This window comes from Candoia aspera, chromosome 3, assembly GCF_035149785.1.
Source record: "Candoia aspera isolate rCanAsp1 chromosome 3, rCanAsp1.hap2, whole genome shotgun sequence".
NCBI lineage: Eukaryota > Metazoa > Chordata > Lepidosauria > Squamata > Boidae > Candoia > Candoia aspera.
Genome location: NC_086155.1, coordinates 155796558 through 155818787, shown reverse-complemented (window position 1 = coordinate 155818787; position 22230 = coordinate 155796558). Strand labels below are relative to the sequence as shown.

Here is a 22230-nt window from a genome sequence, read left to right as displayed (position 1 = left end):
CCAAAATGCTTAGCCTTATGAAGCCCAGCTATCTCTCCAGTTAGGCATGCTGTGCTTGTATGGTAGAAATATTCAACCTTTGAAAATCTAAGTATTTTGATACTTCATGCATTAAAATACAACTCTAGACTTAATTAACAGCTAAATTGGTGATTGCTTTGCTAGGTCAGCTTGGCTTTGAAGTGTTGCAGTTCTTTCTTGGTACTTTTAATATATTTCCTTAAAAATGCATTTCCTGAGTATAAATAAACTGCTACAAAATGTTAAGTAATTGTAATTTTTAGTCAACAGAAGCTAATTCTGAGAAATGACTCTTCATCGACTACTCAGCAGTTAAGACTGCTGATAAGGGGTCAAGATCAAGATTGCTTCCAGGTGAGACAAGAAGCTATGAGGCTATTTTTGTTTCTAGTACTTGATAAAGGAAGGATAACTTTAGAGTAATGTTCTTCTCAAGCTGCAACCCTCTACTTTGGATGGTTATTCCTTAGTATTATTCTCACTGAATTCAGCAGGATTTGTCTATAAATATGAATAAATTACAAACCTTATATGATTCAAGGCTTTAAAATTTTGAAAAAAATGTTGGTTTTATTTAATGTTAAGTGTCGCGTCACGCGACCAGTCCTTCGCCCTTCGGTCTATGGGATTCCCTGGGGGGGAATGAGCCAACGATTCCCTCGCAAGGGTGAGGTCGAAAAAACAACGGTAGGCACAGGATTCTTTTGTGGCGAGTGACGCTACATCTCAGGAGGTTGCTGGTACTGCCTCCTGGGCCACGCCCCCACCTCCTTTTATTCAGCAGTTCTATCAGGGCGGGGGAGTGAGTACAAAGAGAATAGGGAAATACAAGTCATGCCCTGAGGCTACGTGAGAGACATGCAATCTAGCTGTGCAGTAATGGAGTCAGGTACGTCACAATTCCACCTTTTTTATTTAATTTTGTTCCTCCCCCAGAGGGTCTGAGTCGGGGAGCCAGGGACTCTTCAGTCCAAGGAGACCCATCCCAGCGTCCTCTCTCGGGGGGTAGTGTGACCGGGGGTCCTTGTCCATTTCCGATTCACTATCGGAGGACCATCCCAAGAGTGGTGTTTTCTCCATACCTACAGCAGTGACCAGGTGTTGAACAGCAAGCTTTGTCTCGGATACCTCTGAGTCCAATGTATGAAGTCTCTGCTTTAAGAAGCGGAGAACGCGACCCAGCACACAGGGGCCTATGGTGCATACGAGAATCAATAACAGGAGGGGCCCCAACAGAGCGGACAACAGTGTGGTTAGCCATGGAGAAATGCTAAACATATTTTGATACCATGACATGGATTGTTGGCGCTCCAATTCCCTTGTTTTTAAACGGGAATTGAGCTCTTTCATAGAGTCCAATACTACTCCTGAGTTGTCGGCATAAAAACAGCAGTCTTCCTTTAGAGCAACACACAGTCCCCCTTGTTTGAGGAACAGAAGGTCGAGACCCCTACGATTTTGCAAAACCACTTCGGATAGAGAGGTAAGGGAATCTTGTAGCGCCACAATAGATTGTTCGATGGCGCGAAGGTCAGTGTCAATGATAACGCTAAGGTGACGCAGGTTCTGATCATTGACAACAAGGGCTGACACACCAGTGGCGGCTCCAGCCGCACCTAAGCCCAGTAGGACTGATAAAGTTACAGCAGTCACTACTTCGCGCTTAGCCTTGAGGGGATAATGAGGGGGCTCTAAAATGGAGAGAAGTTCGTCAGGGGAATAGATAGAAATCTTGGGGAGTAGGAGCACCTGAATACAAAAGGCGTTAGTTTGTAACAAGGTATCACCATATACACATGCGGTGAGGCCAGAAGAACATGCCCAAACAGAGTTGTTCCCAGGGATAAAGTATTGCCCTGTCAATCGGGCAGAGATATTACCAGAGGTAGTGTAGAGTACACCGTAGCCACCATGGCCGGTGTGACCGTTGATGTTCAAGCGATTTTTTGGAAGATAGAGGGCACAGTGATCATGAGAAGAATTAAGGCAATATTGAATATAGTTAGCAGGAACACGGCCAAGGCAGCAGCCCTGCCCTATTATAGAGGTGATAGTCAACGTGGTGTTTTGCCAGCGGCAGGAGGCGGCTGAGGTAGAGTTTCGGATAGGGTCAGGAGAACCGACTGCTTCATAGAATGGTGGGGAGGAAGACAAGCAAAGCCAACATCGAGATGTGTTAGAAGCGGTGTGAACAAGGGAAAAGGAGGAGTTAAGAAGAGAGACAAGGGGGTTTTTTTGTTTGGTGAGGGGTTTAAGAAAGGTGGAGTGAATGTCGTCGGCATTGGGCCCAACAGGTGGGGACTGAGGGAGAGTGACCTGTCGTTGAATGTAGAATATGTTGCCGTAATGATACCCGGGCCATCCGGCATATATACGACCTCCCCATTTTACACCTGAGTCCCAGGCATTCCCCTGAGCTTTTCCTGCAGCAGTGAATTGTACAATAACCGGATTACATCTATTCCAACCCCCCTGTCCTGCCGCATTCTTTTTGGTTGCGGTGCACCTAATGTCCTTTCTCAACCGAGTGAGGGTGATGTAATCAGTCTTATATGGAGGGGTCCAGTAGATGTAGCCAGTGGAAACGCAGGACCAAGATTTGCAAAAGTAATCTGCTATGCCTCCGCAGTCGTGCACGTGATCAGGGCTGGTGTCATGTCCTGGGCACACATACAGGGGATACCTTTTAACGGTGGAGTGGCTGGGCTCTGGGAAGCCGTCCAGCCTCCTGTAGGCTGTCACTCCTAAAAGCATTTCTGAAAAGTCAAAATACAGGTTAGGGAAACAAGATATAATTGGGCTATAACAAAAGGAGGTATTCAGGATCTGTCCCAAGGCATCGCGGATTGTCCAGGTGATATTGTAAGGGCGATGCGATCCCTGGGCGTCAAATGCCAGTAGGCGTCGTCCCTGCCAACGGGCGGGCTCAGGAAGGGAGAGTAAAAATAAGGTGAGCGTAAGGCGAGATGAGGTGGCGAACCCCTTAATTAATTTTGTTATTTCACAGTGATATTGTCCTAGATCGGTCAACTGTACGTTGGTGATAGCAAGGGTAGTTTGGCGAAAGTGATAAGTGATGGAGTAGGAATCGCCATCTTGGAGAAGAGTGTTGTTGCGAAACCAGCGCCAGAAGGTGCCTTTTCTTTTGATGGGAGAGCGTTGAAGACATTCCATGGCGTTGGATGCTGAGCTGCGGCCAATGGTGGCAGGGTAGCGTAAACGATGGGTTCGAATGAGAGAGGTTGTTTTAGGGTTCGTTGTGAGGGGAGCAGAGATGGAAGAGAGATAACAGAGAAGGAGGGTCAAGAAGGTGCTTGTCAGGAGACTGCCCATGATATGGCCGGATGCAGCGAGCAGGAACCCAGAGCACTCGATCAGGAAGTTGCACAGCAGCGTAGCCTTTTCCCCAGGTGACGAGTTGCGCAGGGCCTTTCCACTCAGGGCTGGGCAGTTGCCTAAAATAAACAAGGGGACGGGAAGAGGGAACTACTGGCTTGGAAAAGTGTCGAGATGCAGCCGTAGCAGGGGGGGTACCGGTAAGATTAAGGAAATTCAAGGTAAACAAGGTGAGATTAAGGATATTTTGTAACATCGGGAGGCTTGGGGGGCCTAAGGCCTTTTTCCCCGTTTGCCGATCAAGGGCATTCTTTAGGGTCTGGTTAGCCCTTTCCACAATAGCCTGACCTTGGCTGTTGAATGGTATACCGAATCTGTGAGTAATGGACCACTTACGGCAAAACTCAGCAAAGGGAGTGCTGACGTAAGCGGGGCCATTGTCAGTTTTCAAAGTTTTGGGACATCCCGATGTGACGAAAGTGCGAATACAATGATTGATTACGTTTTTCGTGGCTTCTCCTCTTTGCAAAGTTGCCAGGATGAATCCCGAATAAGTATCCACAGATACATGGATATACTTCCAAGGTGCAAAAGAGGGATAATGAGTGACATCCATCTGCCATGTGTCACAAGCATGGACACCCCTGGGATTAACTCCCTCAGGGATGCACTTTGCCTGCAAACTGCAGGTTGGACATTGTTGAAGAATGGCGGTAGCTTCTTGATATGTAATGCCAAATTGGCGCACCAAGGCTTTTTTATTTTGATGGAAATAAGCATGGCTGTCCCCTGCTGAAAGCGGCGGAGGAAGAGGGGAAGAGGCCATAATTTTGCAAGCCTCATCTGCCATGTGGTTGCCTTCGGACAGGAAACCGGGTAGCTGTTGGTGGCTTCTAATATGCGCTACAAACAAAGGGGATGTTCTGTCCTTCAGGAGAGTTTGAAGCTGCAAAAAAAGCGTCATGAGAGAGGGGGGGGTAACAGGGGAAATATATGCATCAAACATGGCCACAGCCATTTGAGTGACATACATACTATCTAATATAACATTCAAAGGCTGTTCTGGGAAAAGGGACAAGGCTAGCAAAAAGGCGGCTAACTCAGCCTGTTGGGCAGATGCTTGTGGGCCTGTTAGGCGTTTATGCCATTTGCAATTATTTTGCCATGTACAAGCCCCTATGGTTTTGGAGCCGTCTGTAAAAACAGTGAGGGCTTCCTTGAGTGGCTGCTGAACGAACGGCGAGGTTAGTGTGAAGGGTACTGTTCGCAACAGTTGCAATCGAGGATCAGGGGGAAGATGGCATGACACCTGGCCACACCAGTCCTCCAAGGCATCCTGCAGTGCAGTGGAGTTTTGTAGGAGGGGTTCCCATTGAGTAACCTTAAGGGGAATGTACAGGGTGGAAACATCCAGTCCCATTAGGGCTCTAATCCTCTTCCGGCCTTTCTCAACAAGAGAGGCCATTTGTGCTGCTCTGGTGATGATGGATGTCTTAGGTGTGTGCGGCAAGTGTAGCCATTCTAAAATATGTAGATGTTTGTTATCAGACGTTTGGACAATGATGGCAGTTAATAATTGATGTGTCGAAAGAATGGCAAGAGAGGGTGGTTTGTCAGTGAGCGCACGGTCCACCCATTGGGTCGTAAGGACGGCATTGACCTGTTGTAGGGCATGCAATTGTTGTTCTGTAAGGTATACCTTGTCAGCTGGGTTTGTCAAACCCACTAACGCTTGGAATAAAGGTGATAACATGGGTGTAGTTAAAGCAAGGTATGCGCGGGCCCAGTTAATGACCCCCAGACATTGTTGTAATTGGACCAAGGTGGTCGGCTGGGGAAGCGTGAGCATAGGTAGAAGTGGGGCAGCAGTGGAGGCTAAAACTTTGTGGCCTAGATATTGCATTGGATAACGAGACTGGACCTTTTCTGGTGCAACGTGCAACCCTGCCGTTGCTAGGGTGGCTAAAAGAATAGGAAAAGTTTTTTGAACTGTCCCTTTCGGGCCCTCAGCAGCAACTAAAATGTCATCCATATAATGATACACAAGAAAATGCGGAAATTGGGATCTATAGGGTTGCAATGCTTTATCGACAAAAAATTGGCACATTGTGGGTGAGTTCAACATGCCTTGTGGGAGGACCTTCCACTGGTACCGAGCAGTAGGCTTTGAATTGTTAAGTTCCGGTACCGTAAATGCGAAAATAATTCTGTCCTTTTGTGCCAAAGGTATGGAAAAAAAACAATCCTTGAGGTCTATTACAATAAGGTCGTGTCCTTCCGGAATCAAGTTGGGGTTGGGAAGTCCACACTGCAAAGGTCCCATGGGCTGAAGGATGGTGTTGATAGCCCTAAGATCCTGTAGGAGGCGCCATTTGCCAGACTTCTTTTTGATGACAAATACCGGAGTATTGTATGGGCTGGTGGAGGTTTCGATATGGCCTTCAATTAACTGCTGTTGGACCAAGATATGTAAGGCGTCCAGTTTCTCTTTGGTGAGAGGCCATTGATCAACCCATACCGGCACAGAGGTTTTGAGAGAGAGAGAGAGAGACCCTGAAGGGTCCTGTAAAGCCATTAGGGAAGTTGAATAAAAGCGTGGAACTGTGAAAGCAAGTCACGGCCCCATAGGTTACAGTGCAAAGGCAAGATATAAGGCTTTAGATAAGCTGTAATATGAGAATGAGCAGTCACAGCAGAAAGCCAATGAGAGCTGACCTTAGCGGCCTGTGCTCCGCCTACTCCTTGCACCGAGGAGGCTTCAGCGATAGGCCAGGAGGAGGGCCATTCAGCGGAACGAATGACAGAGACGTCGGCGCCGGTGTCAATCAAGCCTTCGAAAGAGCGACCATTTAGTGTGACAAGGAGGGTGGGTTTAGAGGTTTGGACTGGTTGCTGCAAGGCAAACAATGATGGCATATCAGGAGAAGGGAGAAGTATGAGCGTGGCGACAATTGTTCCTTTATTTAAGGAAAAGCACCTATCTCCCACTCCTGCCAGAGCAATTTGTGTCAAATCTGATGAATCATACAAATAGGGAGCAGCAACCATTCCCTCAAGCGTAAGCGAGGAGTTGGGAATAAGCAAAGCAGGGGTAAGAGGAGGGAGGGGTTTATGCAGCGTGACAACAAGAGGAAGGGAAAGGACAGCCCCCGGATCGTCATACAAAAGATCCTCTGCCAACTCCACAGGGAAGCTGGTGATGGGTAATTCAGCCTTTGGGGCGGGGTTAGCTGACAACCCCCGATCTAGTTTTCCGAAGGCTGGTGAGGGGAGGAGTTATTGCGACATTGCGAGGCCCAATGATAGCCTTTGCGGCACCTGGGACAAGGAGTTTTAGGTTTGGAGGGGGGGGGCGGCCCCCTTTGAGTGGAAGGGGGCGCCCCACCTCCCCCGGGTGCACGGCATTGATTCTTAAAGTGGCCCGGCTTCCCACAATTGAAGCAATTTCCATGACGAGTGATTGCGAGGGCTTCCGGGGAATGGAGCTGAGGGGAGGGGTTAGTAGAAGGCAGCGAGGTGGTAATGGCGGCAGCGAGAGCGCTCACTTTGTGAGAGGTGGTACCAACGATTCTGCAGAGTTGCAGGAAGTCTGCAAGCTTTACACCCGGTTGATTGACTGCGGGTTGCAGAATGGTCTGGCAGTCATGATTAGCGTTAGAGAAAGCAAGTTTCATTAGCAGCTCATGTTTAGCCGTGGCATTATCAATTTGTCGGTCTAAAGCAATCTGAAGGCGACTTATGAAGGAAGCATATGGTTCATTTGGTTCTTGCATTATTTTCAAAAACGTTTGGGTGGATTGAGAGTCGGAATCATCCACTCTTTTGAGAGCATTCATGGCGCACATGTGAATAATAGCAAAACAACGACGGGGGGAGTTCTGTTGCTGGACTAAGGTTGCGAATTGTCCCTTTCCTAATAATTGATTTGCGGTCACCCCTGCGGGAAGACCTCTTCTAATTTCTACTTCCACCCCTTTGTCGTATTCAGATTGCCACACAACGTATTGCGCCGGGGTCATAAGCATAGAAAAAAGCATTTTCCAATCATACAATAACATAACAGTGTTAGCAGTAACTAAAGAGTCTAAAACTCCCCTAGTAAAAGGAGAGTGCAAGCCGTAGGTGGTTACAGCATCTTTGATTTGTTTCAAAACCTTAAGTTCAATATTGTTATACAAATTTCCTCCCGCCGCCCCTAGGCCGATGGTCATGGGAAAGGCAGAGGGACTCTCCATTTCCAATGAGAGGGGGGAGGAGAGGAGTTCAGTGATGGCGCCTCCTAGGGGGTGGTGTTGAGGGGATCCGGGGGTTGGAGCTGAAGGGGGAGGAGGAACGGCTGGGTATGGAGGGGGTGGTGGTGAGGCAGCATCGAGATGGGCGGCAAGAGGGGGTGGGGTTTTTGGGCCGGGAGGAGAAGGGCAAGTTTCCGGGGAAGACGGGGGAGGGGAAAGAGTGTTGATGGCCGCCATAACAGCCTTCCAGGCAGTCAGAATAGGCACGGGTGCTCGTGGGGTATCATGAAAATATTTTCCTATCCTTTCCCAAGTGGATGCTTTGAGCGACCCCTCTGAAGGATAGACAGGGCAGTGTCTGTCCATGTACAGTAGGAGTTGAGTCACCGATTTTTTTGAAATGGGAAAGATGGTCGTACCGTTAGCCTTTTGACAAGAGTTAGCCTTCTTCACTAAATCATAAAGTTCGTCCCTATGAACTGACGAAACTTTGGAGAGTGGGGAGCCCATTACTTACGATTGCAGAGCCTTTTCCAGGTGCGTAGTAACGAGAGTGAAGGCAGTGCACCTCTAGACAGAGATCACACCGTGAGACCGAAGGGATCCCGGACGAGCCCCCAGTTGTCGCGTCACGCGACCAGTCCTTCGCCCTTCGGTCTATGGGATTCCCTGGGGGGGAATGAGCCAACGATTCCCTCGCAAGGGTGAGGTCGAAAAAACAACGGTAGGCACAGGATTCTTTTGTGTGTGGTGAGTGACGCTACATCTCAGGAGGTTGCTGGTACTGCCTCCTGGGCCACGCCCCCACCTCCTTTTATTCAGCAGTTCTATCAGGGCGGGGGAGTGAGTACAAAGAGAATAGGGAAATACAAGTCATGCCCTGAGGCTACGTGAGAGACATGCAATCTAGCTGTGCAGTAATGGAGTCAGGTACGTCACAGTTAAGCAACATTAAAAATGTTTAATGCTATTTGGTTGCCGTAAACCAGCGTTCCTGAATATGGTAATTGCCAGTTCTGAAGTCTATCTTTTAGGGAAATTTAGTCATTTTCTAACTAACAGCTTTGTGAATAAAGCGCTCTTTGGAAAGTTAATGCATTAGATTATTTTGACTCTATTGAACCTGCACATAGAAAATGTTACAAAGTAGAATTGGGTATGAATGGAAAATATTTGCATCTCAAGATTTTCTGAACTGATGCTGATAAGATTTTTATAGATTCCTTTTTTTTTTTTTGCTGGCATGTCAGTAGAATGATGTCTCTGACTTTATAGAACTGTACACATTACTATTTCAATTAAAATTATTTATTGAGAGCTTAACTCAGGTGAACTTAATATGATTTTTTTTCTTCTACATTTATAGTTGAAAGTTGGAGATTATGTGTACAATAGCTGTGAAATCAAGATCCGACCAAAACACGATTATAGTATCTGTCTAACATTTACACCGTCTCGTTTAACTTGCATGTTTGCAAAGCTGGAAATGAAACAGCTTGGTGTTCTGTCTCAGCTAGGAATCAAATTCACTGTAAGTTGTCATCTGTACTTATAATATGGTGTTTAATTATTTTTACTACGTTGTTTTTCCTCAATTCTGTAGGAAATTCACAAGTATCCATTATGTTTAAATTTAAATTGGGGAAAAAATTAGGACCTGATCAGAACAAGCTTATACATTACCTCAATTTCTCATTCCTAAAGGAAATAAACTCTTCTCAAACTTCTGATCTTCCTTCTTTCTCATTATGGACTTTTCAGTGTTTACATTTACTGTTGCAACTATAATTTTAAAATTTATTTTCATTCAACCTACCTAGCCTGTCTGGATTCAACCTCTGTCCATGTTGCGCTATAACACAGTTCAGCTGCTGTTTCCTGAGAGAGAGAAAGGGTATAAGTGTTTGTACTGATTAATATGGGAGAATGAGAAATCATGAAATTGTAATTCCCAACTATGCTGAAATATGTATTACTTAATATAACAAGACTTTTACCACATAGAGATAAAACTGTATGGTTGTTTGAATGGCACAGTTATAAGCTTTCTTAAGAAAAGCAGAAAAGAGAGGTCCAGATAAAATAAAATGTAATGTGACTTCAGAGATATAAGAGCTTTAAATGCCACTTCAGGGTTTTTTTGCAGACATATTTGAAGAAAGAACCTATTCAATAAGTATTACATATATAGTTAATCTGATTTTCAAAATAATACTTGCTGATTAACCATTGTGCTATTTGTAGTCTATATTCAGTGTCAAAGCATGGACATTGCTCATAAATATGGATTTTCTTATGTTCTGATAACCCCTCCCAATATAAAGTATATATGTAGAGTAAATAGGTGAGTTCATAGCAAAGGCAATCTTTCAGGTACTGTGCCTCTAAATAGTTTAAACATTTATAGTTTTAAATACTGATAACTCTGTAAATGGGTGTAACTGACGATCTTTATGCACTTTCATAATTTAGGATCCTCCCTTTTCTTGAGTTAGTCAGATGAAAAACAATATGAAGAGGGCTCTTTCAATTCCTGTGATTCTTGTTTGTGGCTTTTTTCTCTCTGTCTTTCAGATACCATTGTATGGTTATGGAGGAAAAAGTAATGTGACATTAGACGATGTTAAAAAACATGCTAACAAATATATAGTAGGACTATATGATTTATCACCTGGTAAAACAAGCCAAACTACTTTCTCTGTACAAAATACTGGGTGCCGGGCTGCCTACGTAAAAGCATTGTGTTTTAGAAACATTTATGAAAAAAATGTCATGGATCCAAGTACAATGAGAATCCTTCCAGAAAAGTTTGTCCTTAAGGAAGGTTCAAAGCAGGTAAACATTAAAGCCAGTCATGTAATTGCTTTGATAAATATGACATAGATAAATTCTTACGCATTTTAAGGTATCAGTTTAATTATACTTTTGTTTCGTATCCATACATCTTGTTTTTAATGAAACACAGTAGCACTTACCAAAAATCATATTAAATTTAATACAAAAATAACTGTTTCTCTCAGAAAATTGCAGTTACATATAATTCCTCTGAAGAAGTCAAGACTTCATCAGTGTTGTCCACAATTTGCTTGTTTTATGGTGATGAAATTTTGAGAAAGCAGTACTGCAGGTAAGATCTGTTTTTCTGAAAGCCAAGGTAGCTTTTATCATTCCTAGCTGTTCTCCTAAGAGTCAGTTCTGTTTCAATTCTAAGATAATTATTTCAAAGAAAAGGAGCAAATTCAAATATTTGGAAATTTATTCCATATATTGGAATAATTTGCATTTATGCAGTTTGTTTGATCTACATTATATAAAGTACTTGCCTGTTTCTGAGATTTAACAGTTCAGTTTATTGAGCCTGAGATTCTGTCTTAAAAATGTACTAGATTCAGAGGACTTTTAATAGAATGTTACGTTTGAGTACTTGAGTTAGCTTCATTTTTTCTTTATGGAATATTAACAATCCTAATCAAATGTCAGAAACTTTGTAACAAGTGTCCACTTTCTATAATTTTGTTGAGATATGTAATAGTATCTAGTCAACTGACTTGCGGCACCCACTTCTTCCATAAACACCAAAGCCGGCTTGTATTATGTGCCATTAAGGGGAAACAAGAAACTCTGATTTCCAAGAATTCCCAAATCCTGGACTGTAGTCTTAAAATGGAAAGAGTACCCTTTTCTTGCTCTCCTACCATGTTACTAAATGTAGATACTAAAGGAGACAATGTGGGAAAATATAATTTTGATTTAAATAATATTATATAATCTACCTGACAAGAATAATAATGTTAAACTCTGGATTTTAGCATAAGTCACATGATTAAGGACAGGATATTACTATTACTAAGGATAAAATATTACTATAGACCTTGTTCAAGTCGGTAGCTGTGCAAAACATATTAATCATGAGTAAATTTGCAGCAGATTACTATACTTTTAATTTGAGTGAAATTTTATTTATCATATTTTTATTACCACCCATCTCCCCCACTTGGGGGACCCTGGGCAGTTCACAATAAAACAATTTATAATTCAATAAAATCATAATAATATTGATAATCAATAAATATAAATATAAAATATAATGAAATCCAAGTAACGGCAGATCTAATTCCACCCAAAGGGGACAAGACCGGTTCCGGCAGGACTAGGGAACCAACCAACCCCAAGAGTGGTTCTTCTTCTCCCCACTCCAAGCATGGTAACAAAACCAGGTCTTCAACCATTTCCTGAAGTCCAGAAGGGAGGAGGCTAACCTCACTTCCGGGGGAAGGGTGTTCCAAAGGGCAGGAGCTGCTGAAGAGAAGGCCCATTTTCTGGATCCCGCCAGATGGAATTCTCTTGCAGACGGGGTCTGTAGCATGCCCTCTCTGCATGACTGGGTGGGCTGGGTAGATGTAACGGGGATGAGATGGTCCCTTAGGTAACCTGGACCCATGCCATGTAGGGCTTTAAAGGTAATAACCAACACCTTGAATTGGACCTGGAAGCAAACTGGCACCCAATGCAGCTTGCAGAGCAAGGGAATAATATGTGCTGATCTTAAAGCACCTAAAATCGCCCGCGTGGCTGCATTCTGGACCAGCTGTAGCTTCCGTATACTCTTCAAGGGTAGCCCCATGTAGAGCGCATTACAGTAGTCTGTATGGGAGATGACCAGGACATGAATGACCGTTTGAAGGGCCTCTTGCTCCAGGAAGGGGCATAACTGGCGCACAACATGAAGTTGCGCAAAGGCCCTTCTGGCCATGACTGCCACCTGCTCTTCAAGCAGGAGTCGTGAGTCCAAGAGGACCCCCAAGTTACGCACTGGATCTGTCTGGGGCAGTGCAACCCAATGCAGAACTAAATATGATGATAATAATTACTGGAAAGTGACTGAACTTCCATATCTAGAAATGGCATGAATAAGTGTAGCATAGATAGTTTAATATCAAATAGCCAGAATATATATGAGTCATATGCTAGAAAAATTTAACTTCCAGATTCTGAAATCTGAGTTATACATAGACTGATAATTCAAAATGAGAAAGTTATCGCTGGTAAGATGTTTTATCTTAAATTTTCTGAATCTGGTTATTGAACTTAGCTTGAAGAAAAATTGTAGGCATTAAGTTCTTGTAAGTCTGTTGCTTGTTTATGTATTATGTTCTTTGTTTTGCATCTAATCAAATTGTATTATTCACAACAAATGACAATTAAGTAACAAGGACCAGGTGATTTATAAATAATTCATTAATGTAAGAATTGTGAGGTTTGTCTTGAACAGTGCTTGATAATTGTTAAATTCTTGAACAGTGAATCACAGCAACCCCTATATATTCTCCCACGTGTTTACAGTTTTAATCTGTAACTTGGATGGAAACTGTTTTATACAGCAGATGACTCCAATGGGAAGCCTCTAGACTGATATAATTGCAGTGGGCTATGTCCCACCTGCATTTTTCAGTGGCTGTACTTGATAATCTGAAAGATTCTGATTTTTTTTTTAAAACGGCTGATGCATATTGGAGGCCTGCCAGATCATGATTTACAAAAAGTTGGCATTCTAAATGACAGGTTGTTGTTATCAATCTCTTTAACAGACCACAAAAATATTAATATTGGTAGCTGAAACACTTAACACTGGCTATAGTATATATAGTTCATGGGTTTTTAACTGGCTATAGTCACTGAAATCACCTGCTTCTTCCTGAGTCCTTCATCATGCAAAGGACTCAGAAGAGATTAGTTTCCTCAGGAACCAATACAAAATGAAATTATTGCTACTCAGAATTCTTTATAGATGGATGAAGGAAGAAATGGAGAGGTGTTTTACTCCATGGCAGGCATCTAAAGCAAATAATTGCCAGTAAGACTCTTATGTTAGCCATTGATGCTTACAGTATTGGATAATGACTTTTTCCTTGTAGAATCAAAATTATATTGATTTGAAACTTAATCCATTGTTACATCTTGTTCATATATTACAAGGAGCAGCTTGGTAGTAGCTTGTTAGTACTCCTGCATAGGCTGCTTTTAAACTGGTACAACTGGATTCACTAGTTTTATAGAGTATTTCTCTTTTATCAACCACTTCATGAAACTAATGGGACCTTTAAAATCATTTTAAAATCTTCTTAGAGCTATACAGCATAAACCTGAACAACTGCAAAAAATACTTTCTCCTAATAATCCAATACTAAATATTAAATTTGATGAAGAATTTCCTGGAGAAGAGCTGGTGGAAGAAGGTATGTTTGGTCATTCTAAAATTCTGTGTAATTTATATAATCTGTACAGTATATACTTAAAATGCACTGCTTTCCCATGCATTCCTCTCTCATTTTCTAAATATCATTGTATTAAAAAACCAGTGCAGCTGTATTCTTAACAGTAATTAAAGAGATCAGGTTCAACTGATACTGATTCCACTTCCTCTAGGGCAATTTTCTCTTCCCCTCTCTCCATGATTCTGTAGATACTAACTATGATTCCCATTCATTGGGGTTTGACATGCTCTGCATATCATTAGCATTTGATTGAGTGAACTGTCAGTCAGTCATTTTACTAATTTTCTTTGAAGTTCCCAACAGTTGTCCTTTTTGAAGTTAATTTCTGACTTTTGCCAAAAGCTGTTTCCTAAATTACAGTTCCTAGGTAGCACAGTAGCTTATTAATATTTTTGGCATTTGGTTAGTATTAGTATTTTTATTCGGTATGCGCTTATATCAAAGCTCAGAACTAGACTTATTTTCCCCCAATAACCTTTCTGTGAGGTAGATTGGGCAAGAAACAGATACCACAGGGATTCCAGGAATGCTACTTTATTTTCATAATAATAAACAGAATCTTGAAAGCTTGTTTGTCTTTCTCTTTGTCCCATCTTGTACTAAGGTGGGGTTATTTTGAGTTTAGTTCTCACACTTGCTTCATCTTTGGACTGTGTAATCTGTTCTCCAGGGGCTCCTTTCTTCCTTCTCCAAGGTCAGCTCTAAATTCCTTTACAGTCACTCATTGAGCTTCTGTGACTGAAGGTGGGCTCATATGTGGGTCTTCCAGTTGCTATTCCAATACTTTAACCCATCATACCACATTGCTGCATGTCTACTTCACTTACCATGTACAAAAGAGCCAGTTACTTTAGTTAGTTTTTCCATTTTCATTACATGGACAAATTTTTTAGGAAAATCTGTTTAGATGATCCAGTCCATCTCCAAAAAATCCAGAACAAATAGAAGATTCCTGCATTCTATGTGTAGAGTCCAAATAAGCTTATTATTGTTTTCATTACAGTTGAAGTTTGTGAAATTATTTGAGAACACATTCCACATATGGTAAAACTATAAAGAATATTAGTTAATGAGATGCAAAACTATATTTAATGTTGGAACAATGGAACTTTTCTTTCATTAATCCAGTTTACTTAATTAAAACATTTTTTCCAGTATATGATCTTCCACAACAGCTAAATGATCTCCAGTATTTTTTGACAAACATGCGAAAGATTACACTCTCTGTTGTTAATGATTCTGCTAGTACTGCATTCAATATTAGGCCATCTTCAGTACATCAAGTGGCATTGGAGAGGTAATGTCATATTTACTATTTTTTAAAGAATCCTTTAATTTGCTAATAAATTTAAATTTAAATCCTTTAAATTGCTAATAAGCAGTTCCTTGTTAAATAAGGCAATTACAGATGAAATAAAAAATTAGATCCTAATGGCCCAATTAGCATGTACCATTAAATTTTAACACTATATATCTGAATAAAATACATCTTTTAGCTCAGTCTAACTTCATGTATTCCTGATATCTTTTCTTTTTGTTCCAATTTGTTTAAAACAAAAATTAGCAATTTAGAATACGTAACTCAGGAGTAAGAAACAGTAAAATCTAAAATTAGTCTCATGTGGACTATATGGTGTGTGTGTGTGTGTGTACACACACACATACACACACACACACATACTATATATATATATATATACACACCCACACAAACATACATTCACATACACACTATAGATATGGAGCTAAAGTCCTTTTCTTAGGGATTACAGGGAAAGAACTTTTTATGGTTCTAGAAGTGCTTTGAAAAAGTCCATCCTGAAATGTTTTTAAAAACTACCTAGGAGCTGGAAGAAATCCATTTTTCTGTGTTTCTCCTTTGGGAAACGGGTGAAGTTGAGAAATTTGGAATTGGGGTGGGGAGAAAGAGAAGCATATGGAGTTAACTCTGGGCAGCTCACTATACCCAGTGTTAAAAAAACCATAAATCCAAGTACAGACAAACATAATAAATACACATAGAAAAGCCAAGGCAAGCCCTAAACTCATGTTTTACATCCTTCGTGTACTGTAGGTAATTTACATTATAGTGGCAATCGTTACAGATATAATTTTCACAGGAATATATGTTGGAATCTTTCTATGAAGTAATGTATATGGGAAAGTTCATGTTGAACTGTTTTTTCAACTTTTGGCCAGAAAACTCTTGAAAATAATTCATTTATCAACCTTTGTTTGCTTATATTAAATTGTTATAAAGAGATGTTATTTTAGAAAACTAGGTTGAACTTGATTGACTTTAAATTATACCTTTCTCTCCTTATTTCTCCCAGTAGCTAGTGATTAATCAGTTTTTAACTATTTATAGACCTGGTATTCCTGAGAAATCTGGTATGACTCTGGATGTACTACCTGTTAAAGGACCTCATGGCTATGCCCTACCTTCAAAAAATGATGGCCTAAATGAAAATAATGTTTCTCATGATACTTGGACTCTTCAACCTGAATTCCTGATTCTCACAGCTCCTTCTCAAAGTAAGTAACTTGGCAAGTTTCAGTATGCAATAAAAATTTTGATTGTAACTTTTCCCCTGTTGATTTAGGTTTATTGTTATTTGAAGAATAATCATACAATACAGTGTGACAATGGGATGTGATAATTCTCCATCTTAAATAATTAGTTCCCAATTAAGAAAAAAATGAATACCATCATTTTTTGTAAAAATTGACATGTTTATTTTAGTTAACAGTAAGCATATAAAATTTTTATAATTCAAATATCTGTGGAAGATAACTGAAAACTCATTCAATTCTTATCTCAAAAGGTGGTGCAACAGTTACTAAATATACGTGGATAACAAATAACTCAAACAGATCATTGAAATTTGAGCTATCATGGCCAGCTCACTGTCTTACAGTAACTCCTCAACATGGAACTATTGAACCAGGGTAGGTACTTCTGTTGTTCATGAATATTTAATGAGAGCAGGCAGATAGATAATGCCGTTCGATTCAGTATTCACTCACATGAAGGTATCATTGAATTCAGAATACATGCAAAGAATTATACTGTGAGTCTAATTAATTCCATTTTGTTCTAAGAGTTTTTCTATGGTCATAAGTGTGGTAGCTAATGTTGTCATCTGACTGTAATTCTTAACAAGTTACAAATTGAGCGTGTATGGAGTAAATTATATTCTCTAATTAATTTCATTTTAATTAGATTTAAATATTATCAAATTTTGTTTTTGTCCTGTTCCTCCATCTTCTTGAGGTGTATTTCCCAACACTCAAAGAACACAACTGTGTCATAGAAAATAGCTTTTTTAGTATTATGGAATGCAGCTTCATTTTAATGAACTGGCAGTAGTAGTATCCATTCAAAACTAGCACTAAATAGTTAATAGCCTTTCTGTTGTACACATGATATCTCTTGTGTATATAGAATAGTGAAAGATACTGCAGTTAAGTTCTGTAGCCAACAAGTTTTCCTCATTACCAATTATGTGAACATAATTTAAGGGAATTAGTGAGCTATTTTTTTATATCTATAAATGTAAAAAAGTATAATCAAAAAATTCTGTGGTGTTTTAGTGCATTATAGATGTTTTGTTAAATGATACATCAGTATATGAACTTTCTCATTATAATTCCTTAACCACAGTGGTGATTTGTGATTCTTCTATACAAATTAAAGTGTTATAATTTCCTATATCAAGTTTTCTCATTCTCACTTAAGTTCAAAACTAATATTGAACTCTGTTTTTAGAAGCAGCATTTCAATTCATGTGAGTCCAAATCCATCACTCACAGATAATAAATCAATATTTCCATGGAGTGGCCTTATGTACATACATTGTGATGGTGGACAAAAAGTAAGTGCTTCAAAAATGTACCAAAGTTCTGAAAATAGTAAAAAGTTACCCGTGATACCATACCTAGTTTTAATGTCTTAAGTTTAGCCATATTTTCTGAAAGATACGAGGAGGGAGTGCAGAGAAAAATTGCAATGGAATAACAAATATGAATCTTTTAACTCTGTTTGGGAGGCCTAGAGGAGGTTTGCACTTGTCAGTGGAAAAAATAAGGCACTCTTCATGTATTTAGGCACTTCTGATTTATCCCAACATGAGAAATATTGATTATCAAACTCAGCACAGTTTATTGATCTTTATTCTAGGCAATATGGCAACATTACAGGAGCAGCATTGATAATCTGAAAGATGGTGAGCATTAGAGCTCTTCACATAATAAACAAAACCCCAGGTTTTGCAAATTTCCACAGATACCTTCTAATTGGAGATATATTGAGATTATTCCAAACTGTTACATAACACATACAAATTTAGATAGAAAAACTTGATCAGTATCAATAAGACACAGCTTATCATCGGCATATAATAATTTATGTTCTATATTGCCCCTTTATACTCAATATATTGATTGCTTGCCTGACAAATACGGTTCTGTTTCCAAAACCAGGTTAAATATAGGTAAAGGTAAAGGTTTCCCTTGACGTAAAGTCCAGTCGAATCCGACTCTAGGGGGCGGTGCTCATCTCCGTTTCTAAGCCTTGGAGCCGGCGTTGTCATAGACACTTCCGGGTCATGTGGCCAGCATGACGACTCGGAACGCCGTTACCTTCCCGCCAAAGCGGTACCTATTGATCTACTCACATTTGCATGTTTTCGAACTGCTAGGTGAGCAGGAGCTGGGATTAACAACGGGAGCTCACCCCGCCGCGCGGTTTCGAACCGCCGACCTTCCGATCGACAGCTCAGCGGTTTAACCCGCAGCGCCACCACGTCCCCAGGTTAAATATAAGACAAGATAAAGGACATCATTCACATTTTAATCCAGCTAGCAAAAACTGGAATCAAAATTTTAGCATTATAGGTAGTCCTTGCTTACCAACTATTTGAAATTACAATGATGTAAAAAGGGGGGGGGTTGCGACCAAGCCTCGCATTTATGACTGTTGCAGTGTCCCATGGTCACGTGATCGCCATTTGGGTGCTTCACAACTGGCACACATATATGACAGTCATAGTGTCCTACAGTCATGTGATCGCCATTTGCATGCTTTCCAACTCTCTTATGACAAGCAGAGTTAATGGAGAACACAGTAATTCTAAAGTAGGAGTTACTTTTCCAGTTTATTAAGTTGAGATTCATTTTCTTCCTTGCTATATAAAGCACATGCAATAATCCAACCCCATATGTAAGCCTTAAAAGTATCCCAAACAGTAATTAAATTTGCTGCTTGTTAAAAGCTTATTTTAAATTATTAACGAAGTATCAATCTTTTAATAATTACACATCTTAAAACTATCTTGAACTAATAAAACAGACTTCCCAAAAAACAATGTTAGGGGGCATGGTCAGATATAACAATAGAATTTATTTATTTATTTATTTACTTACTTACTTACTTACTCACTTACTTACTTACTGTGCTGCCCATCCCGTGCATGACGACTCTGTGGCTTACAAATACTAAAAATAGCAACTCACTTATACAATTCAATCTAAACACATAAAAAATATAAATACGAAGTCTAAAATATAAAATATAGAGTAGAACATATACAATACAAGATGGGAAGCTCTTAATCTTGACACCCTTACGGGGCCAACCACCCCCATGAATGGCTGTCCTCTCTCGCATCCCAGGCGGTATAACCACATTTTTAATCCCTTTGGAAAGGCCGGGAGAGTGGGGGCCTGTCTTATCCCCAGGGGTAGCTTGTTTGTTTGTTTGTTTGTTTATTATTCACATTTCTATCACCGCCCATCTCCCCCTAAAAGGGGGAGTGCTATGTTCCAAAGGGTGGGTGCTATGGCAGAGAAGGCCCTCTTCCTGGACCCTGTCAATCAGCAATCCATTATGAACAGGGTCTGTAGCATGCCCTCTCTGCCTGACCGGGTGGAACAGGTTGATGTAACAGGGGTGAGGCAGTCACTCAGGTAACCTGGACCCATGCCATGTAGGACTTTAAAGGTGATAACCAACACCTTGAATTGGACCCTGAAGCAAACCAGCACCCAATGCAGCTCTCACAGCAACGGTGTTATATGTGCCCCTCTAGGGGTTCCTAAAACTGCTTGCGTGGCTGCATTTTGCACCACATTTAATTAGATATATTACAGTTGTCTAATCAATTAAGGATTGAGATACAAACGAATAGGTCAGGAGCAAGTCTTATAAGGGATTGAAGAAATATATAGTCTTGTAGAGGCGAAGATAACTAGGCTTAGACTCTCATACTTTGGGCACATTGTCAGGAAAGACGAATCGCTTGAAAAGGATATCATGTTTGGTAAAGTCGAGGGCCAGCAGAAAAGAGGAAGACCTTTAATGTGATGGATTGATACAGTTACTGCAACAATGGATGCAAACATTGGAACAGTCAGGCATGTGGCACAGGACCGAACAGCATTTCGTTCCGTTGCACATAGGGTCGCCATGAGTCATAAATGACTCAACGGCAACTAACAACAACAACAACAACAAGCTAGGTAAATTTAAAATGCATTCCGTGTATGTGATATAAATGTACTTGAAGTAGTATCATGATCCATCATAAGAACAAAATATTGATTAAAATTACCAGCTATAATTAGTAAAGTAAAAAGATAAGCAAATCATCTATGCAAAACTTACGTTTTATCCTTAAATGGACCATTGTTATGGGGATAGCTGACGAAGAAGGATGGGGCCCTCTCCAGGGGGAAAAACGCACGCACCATGTGGAAGGCCTGGGGCTCCCAGCCAAGAAAATCAGAAAGGAACCGCCTTAGTGTTCTGGAGTTTTTCCTTTAGAGTTTGGTAGTCTGATTTCAGTTTGACAGGATTCTGTCTATAGGGTAGAAAAATAAGTACTAAAGTTCAATTTATGGCTCAGTGTGGTTCTTCCTGACAACCATAAACATTCATCTGAGTGTCCAAATACCTAATCACCAAAATTAAAAACTACTGTATGTTTTGGTTCTATAACTAGGTTAAAAAACTTACCAATTAGAATTACTACTTTCCTAGCCAAAAATTATATTGAAAGACATCAGCATTCTTGAGCTGCAGCTAGCCACTCCATGCATTTGATGAAGTGAGCAGGAGCTCACAAAAGTTTATGCCTTTTAATAAAATTTGTTAGTTGGAAAAGATGCCACCAGACTTCTTCTGAGACTGCTTTCCTCCTACTGTGTCTGCTTTTGTAGCAAAGCTTGAATTACCATTGATTGATTGATTTATCCAATTTGTCCCCACCCATCTCCTCCCATTGGACTGATTGCTCTGTCTCCTCAATAAGAATCCTCCTTATCAGGAAAAATAAAGAGTTTCTTGCAAGGAAGCAACTTCACTTTTTAAGTGATCCAATTAAAAAACTATCCTTCCTTTCTTGGACAAATATTAAGGCCTATTCCTTTCCATAAAACAATAACGATATAAATATAAAGGTAATATATGTATATTTTACTGAGTAGTATATCCATGAACCAAGGAAAAGAGGGGAAAGAAGTGTTCAGTTATCTGAGAGATACTTTTAACAATTCTCAATTAAAAAACAAAACAAAACCTCACAATCATTAATATTTTTTAAAAGGAAACATTTTCAGTAGCATCTGGATCAAGATATTTTTCTTACCCTAGAATCTAAGGTTGAAAAACAAAATGCTGGATATAGGGGCGGGGAGAGGATGCTTGGTGTCTTATCAGTATTTTAGGGGCATCAGCCAACGTGGTAACTGCATTCTGCAGCTTGACACATCTCTCTTGTTTTGTCTTTGATATTTGTAGCCCAGTTCTATAACTCCAGAAAGTCGGAACAGATAGGATACTGAAAATAAGTCGTATTGAATTCTTTTTTTGTTCATTTGTATGATTTAGAGAAAATCTTTCATCTTCCTTGAAAATTTCCTCAAAGACACACTATGCTCTTCTACTTACCAGCTACAAATAAAAACATTTATAAAGTTACACATCTTATGCACTCATTAATATTTTTCAAGTAATATCTTTGTTGGTGGCTTCCTTAAAACTGTACGTGTAATGTTTTGTTCTAAATAGCTATGCTGTCCTGAGAGCTCACTGAAGGGTACTAACCTTTAAGTCTATAAATGATGTTGTAAATCCCACTATTGTGCAATAAGTAACTTTTAAAAGATTGAAAATCATGTGTTCTATAAGCTGTTGATAGGATTGCTTGTTAGCTGGTTACATTTATTATTTTCACATTGCAATTGAATTGTAATTAGTTCCCTAATATGTTTGGGTATGTGCATTAGATGGCAGTTCTAAATATGGATCCATATGTTAACAACTTGAGACAAATCATATGAAAAGGTGTGAATTTTATATCTTTCTA

The 22230-nt window shown here is 40.3% G+C and overlaps 1 protein-coding gene across 1 annotated transcript in view; it reads left to right on the top strand.

Moving 5' to 3' along the window:
- The window catches only part of CEP192 (centrosomal protein 192), a 75901-nt gene that overhangs the window by 40333 nt on the left and 13338 nt on the right, over window positions 1-22230 (top strand). Inside the window, exons 31-39 of the mRNA XM_063299954.1 lie at window positions 285-375; window positions 8956-9120; window positions 10164-10424; window positions 10610-10716; window positions 13716-13825; window positions 15020-15161; window positions 16233-16399; window positions 16690-16813; window positions 17634-17739. Coding sequence (XP_063156024.1) covers window positions 285-375; window positions 8956-9120; window positions 10164-10424; window positions 10610-10716; window positions 13716-13825; window positions 15020-15161; window positions 16233-16399; window positions 16690-16813; window positions 17634-17739 — 1273 coding nt within the window. The remainder of the gene's footprint in view (window positions 1-284; window positions 376-8955; window positions 9121-10163; window positions 10425-10609; window positions 10717-13715; window positions 13826-15019; window positions 15162-16232; window positions 16400-16689; window positions 16814-17633; window positions 17740-22230) is intronic.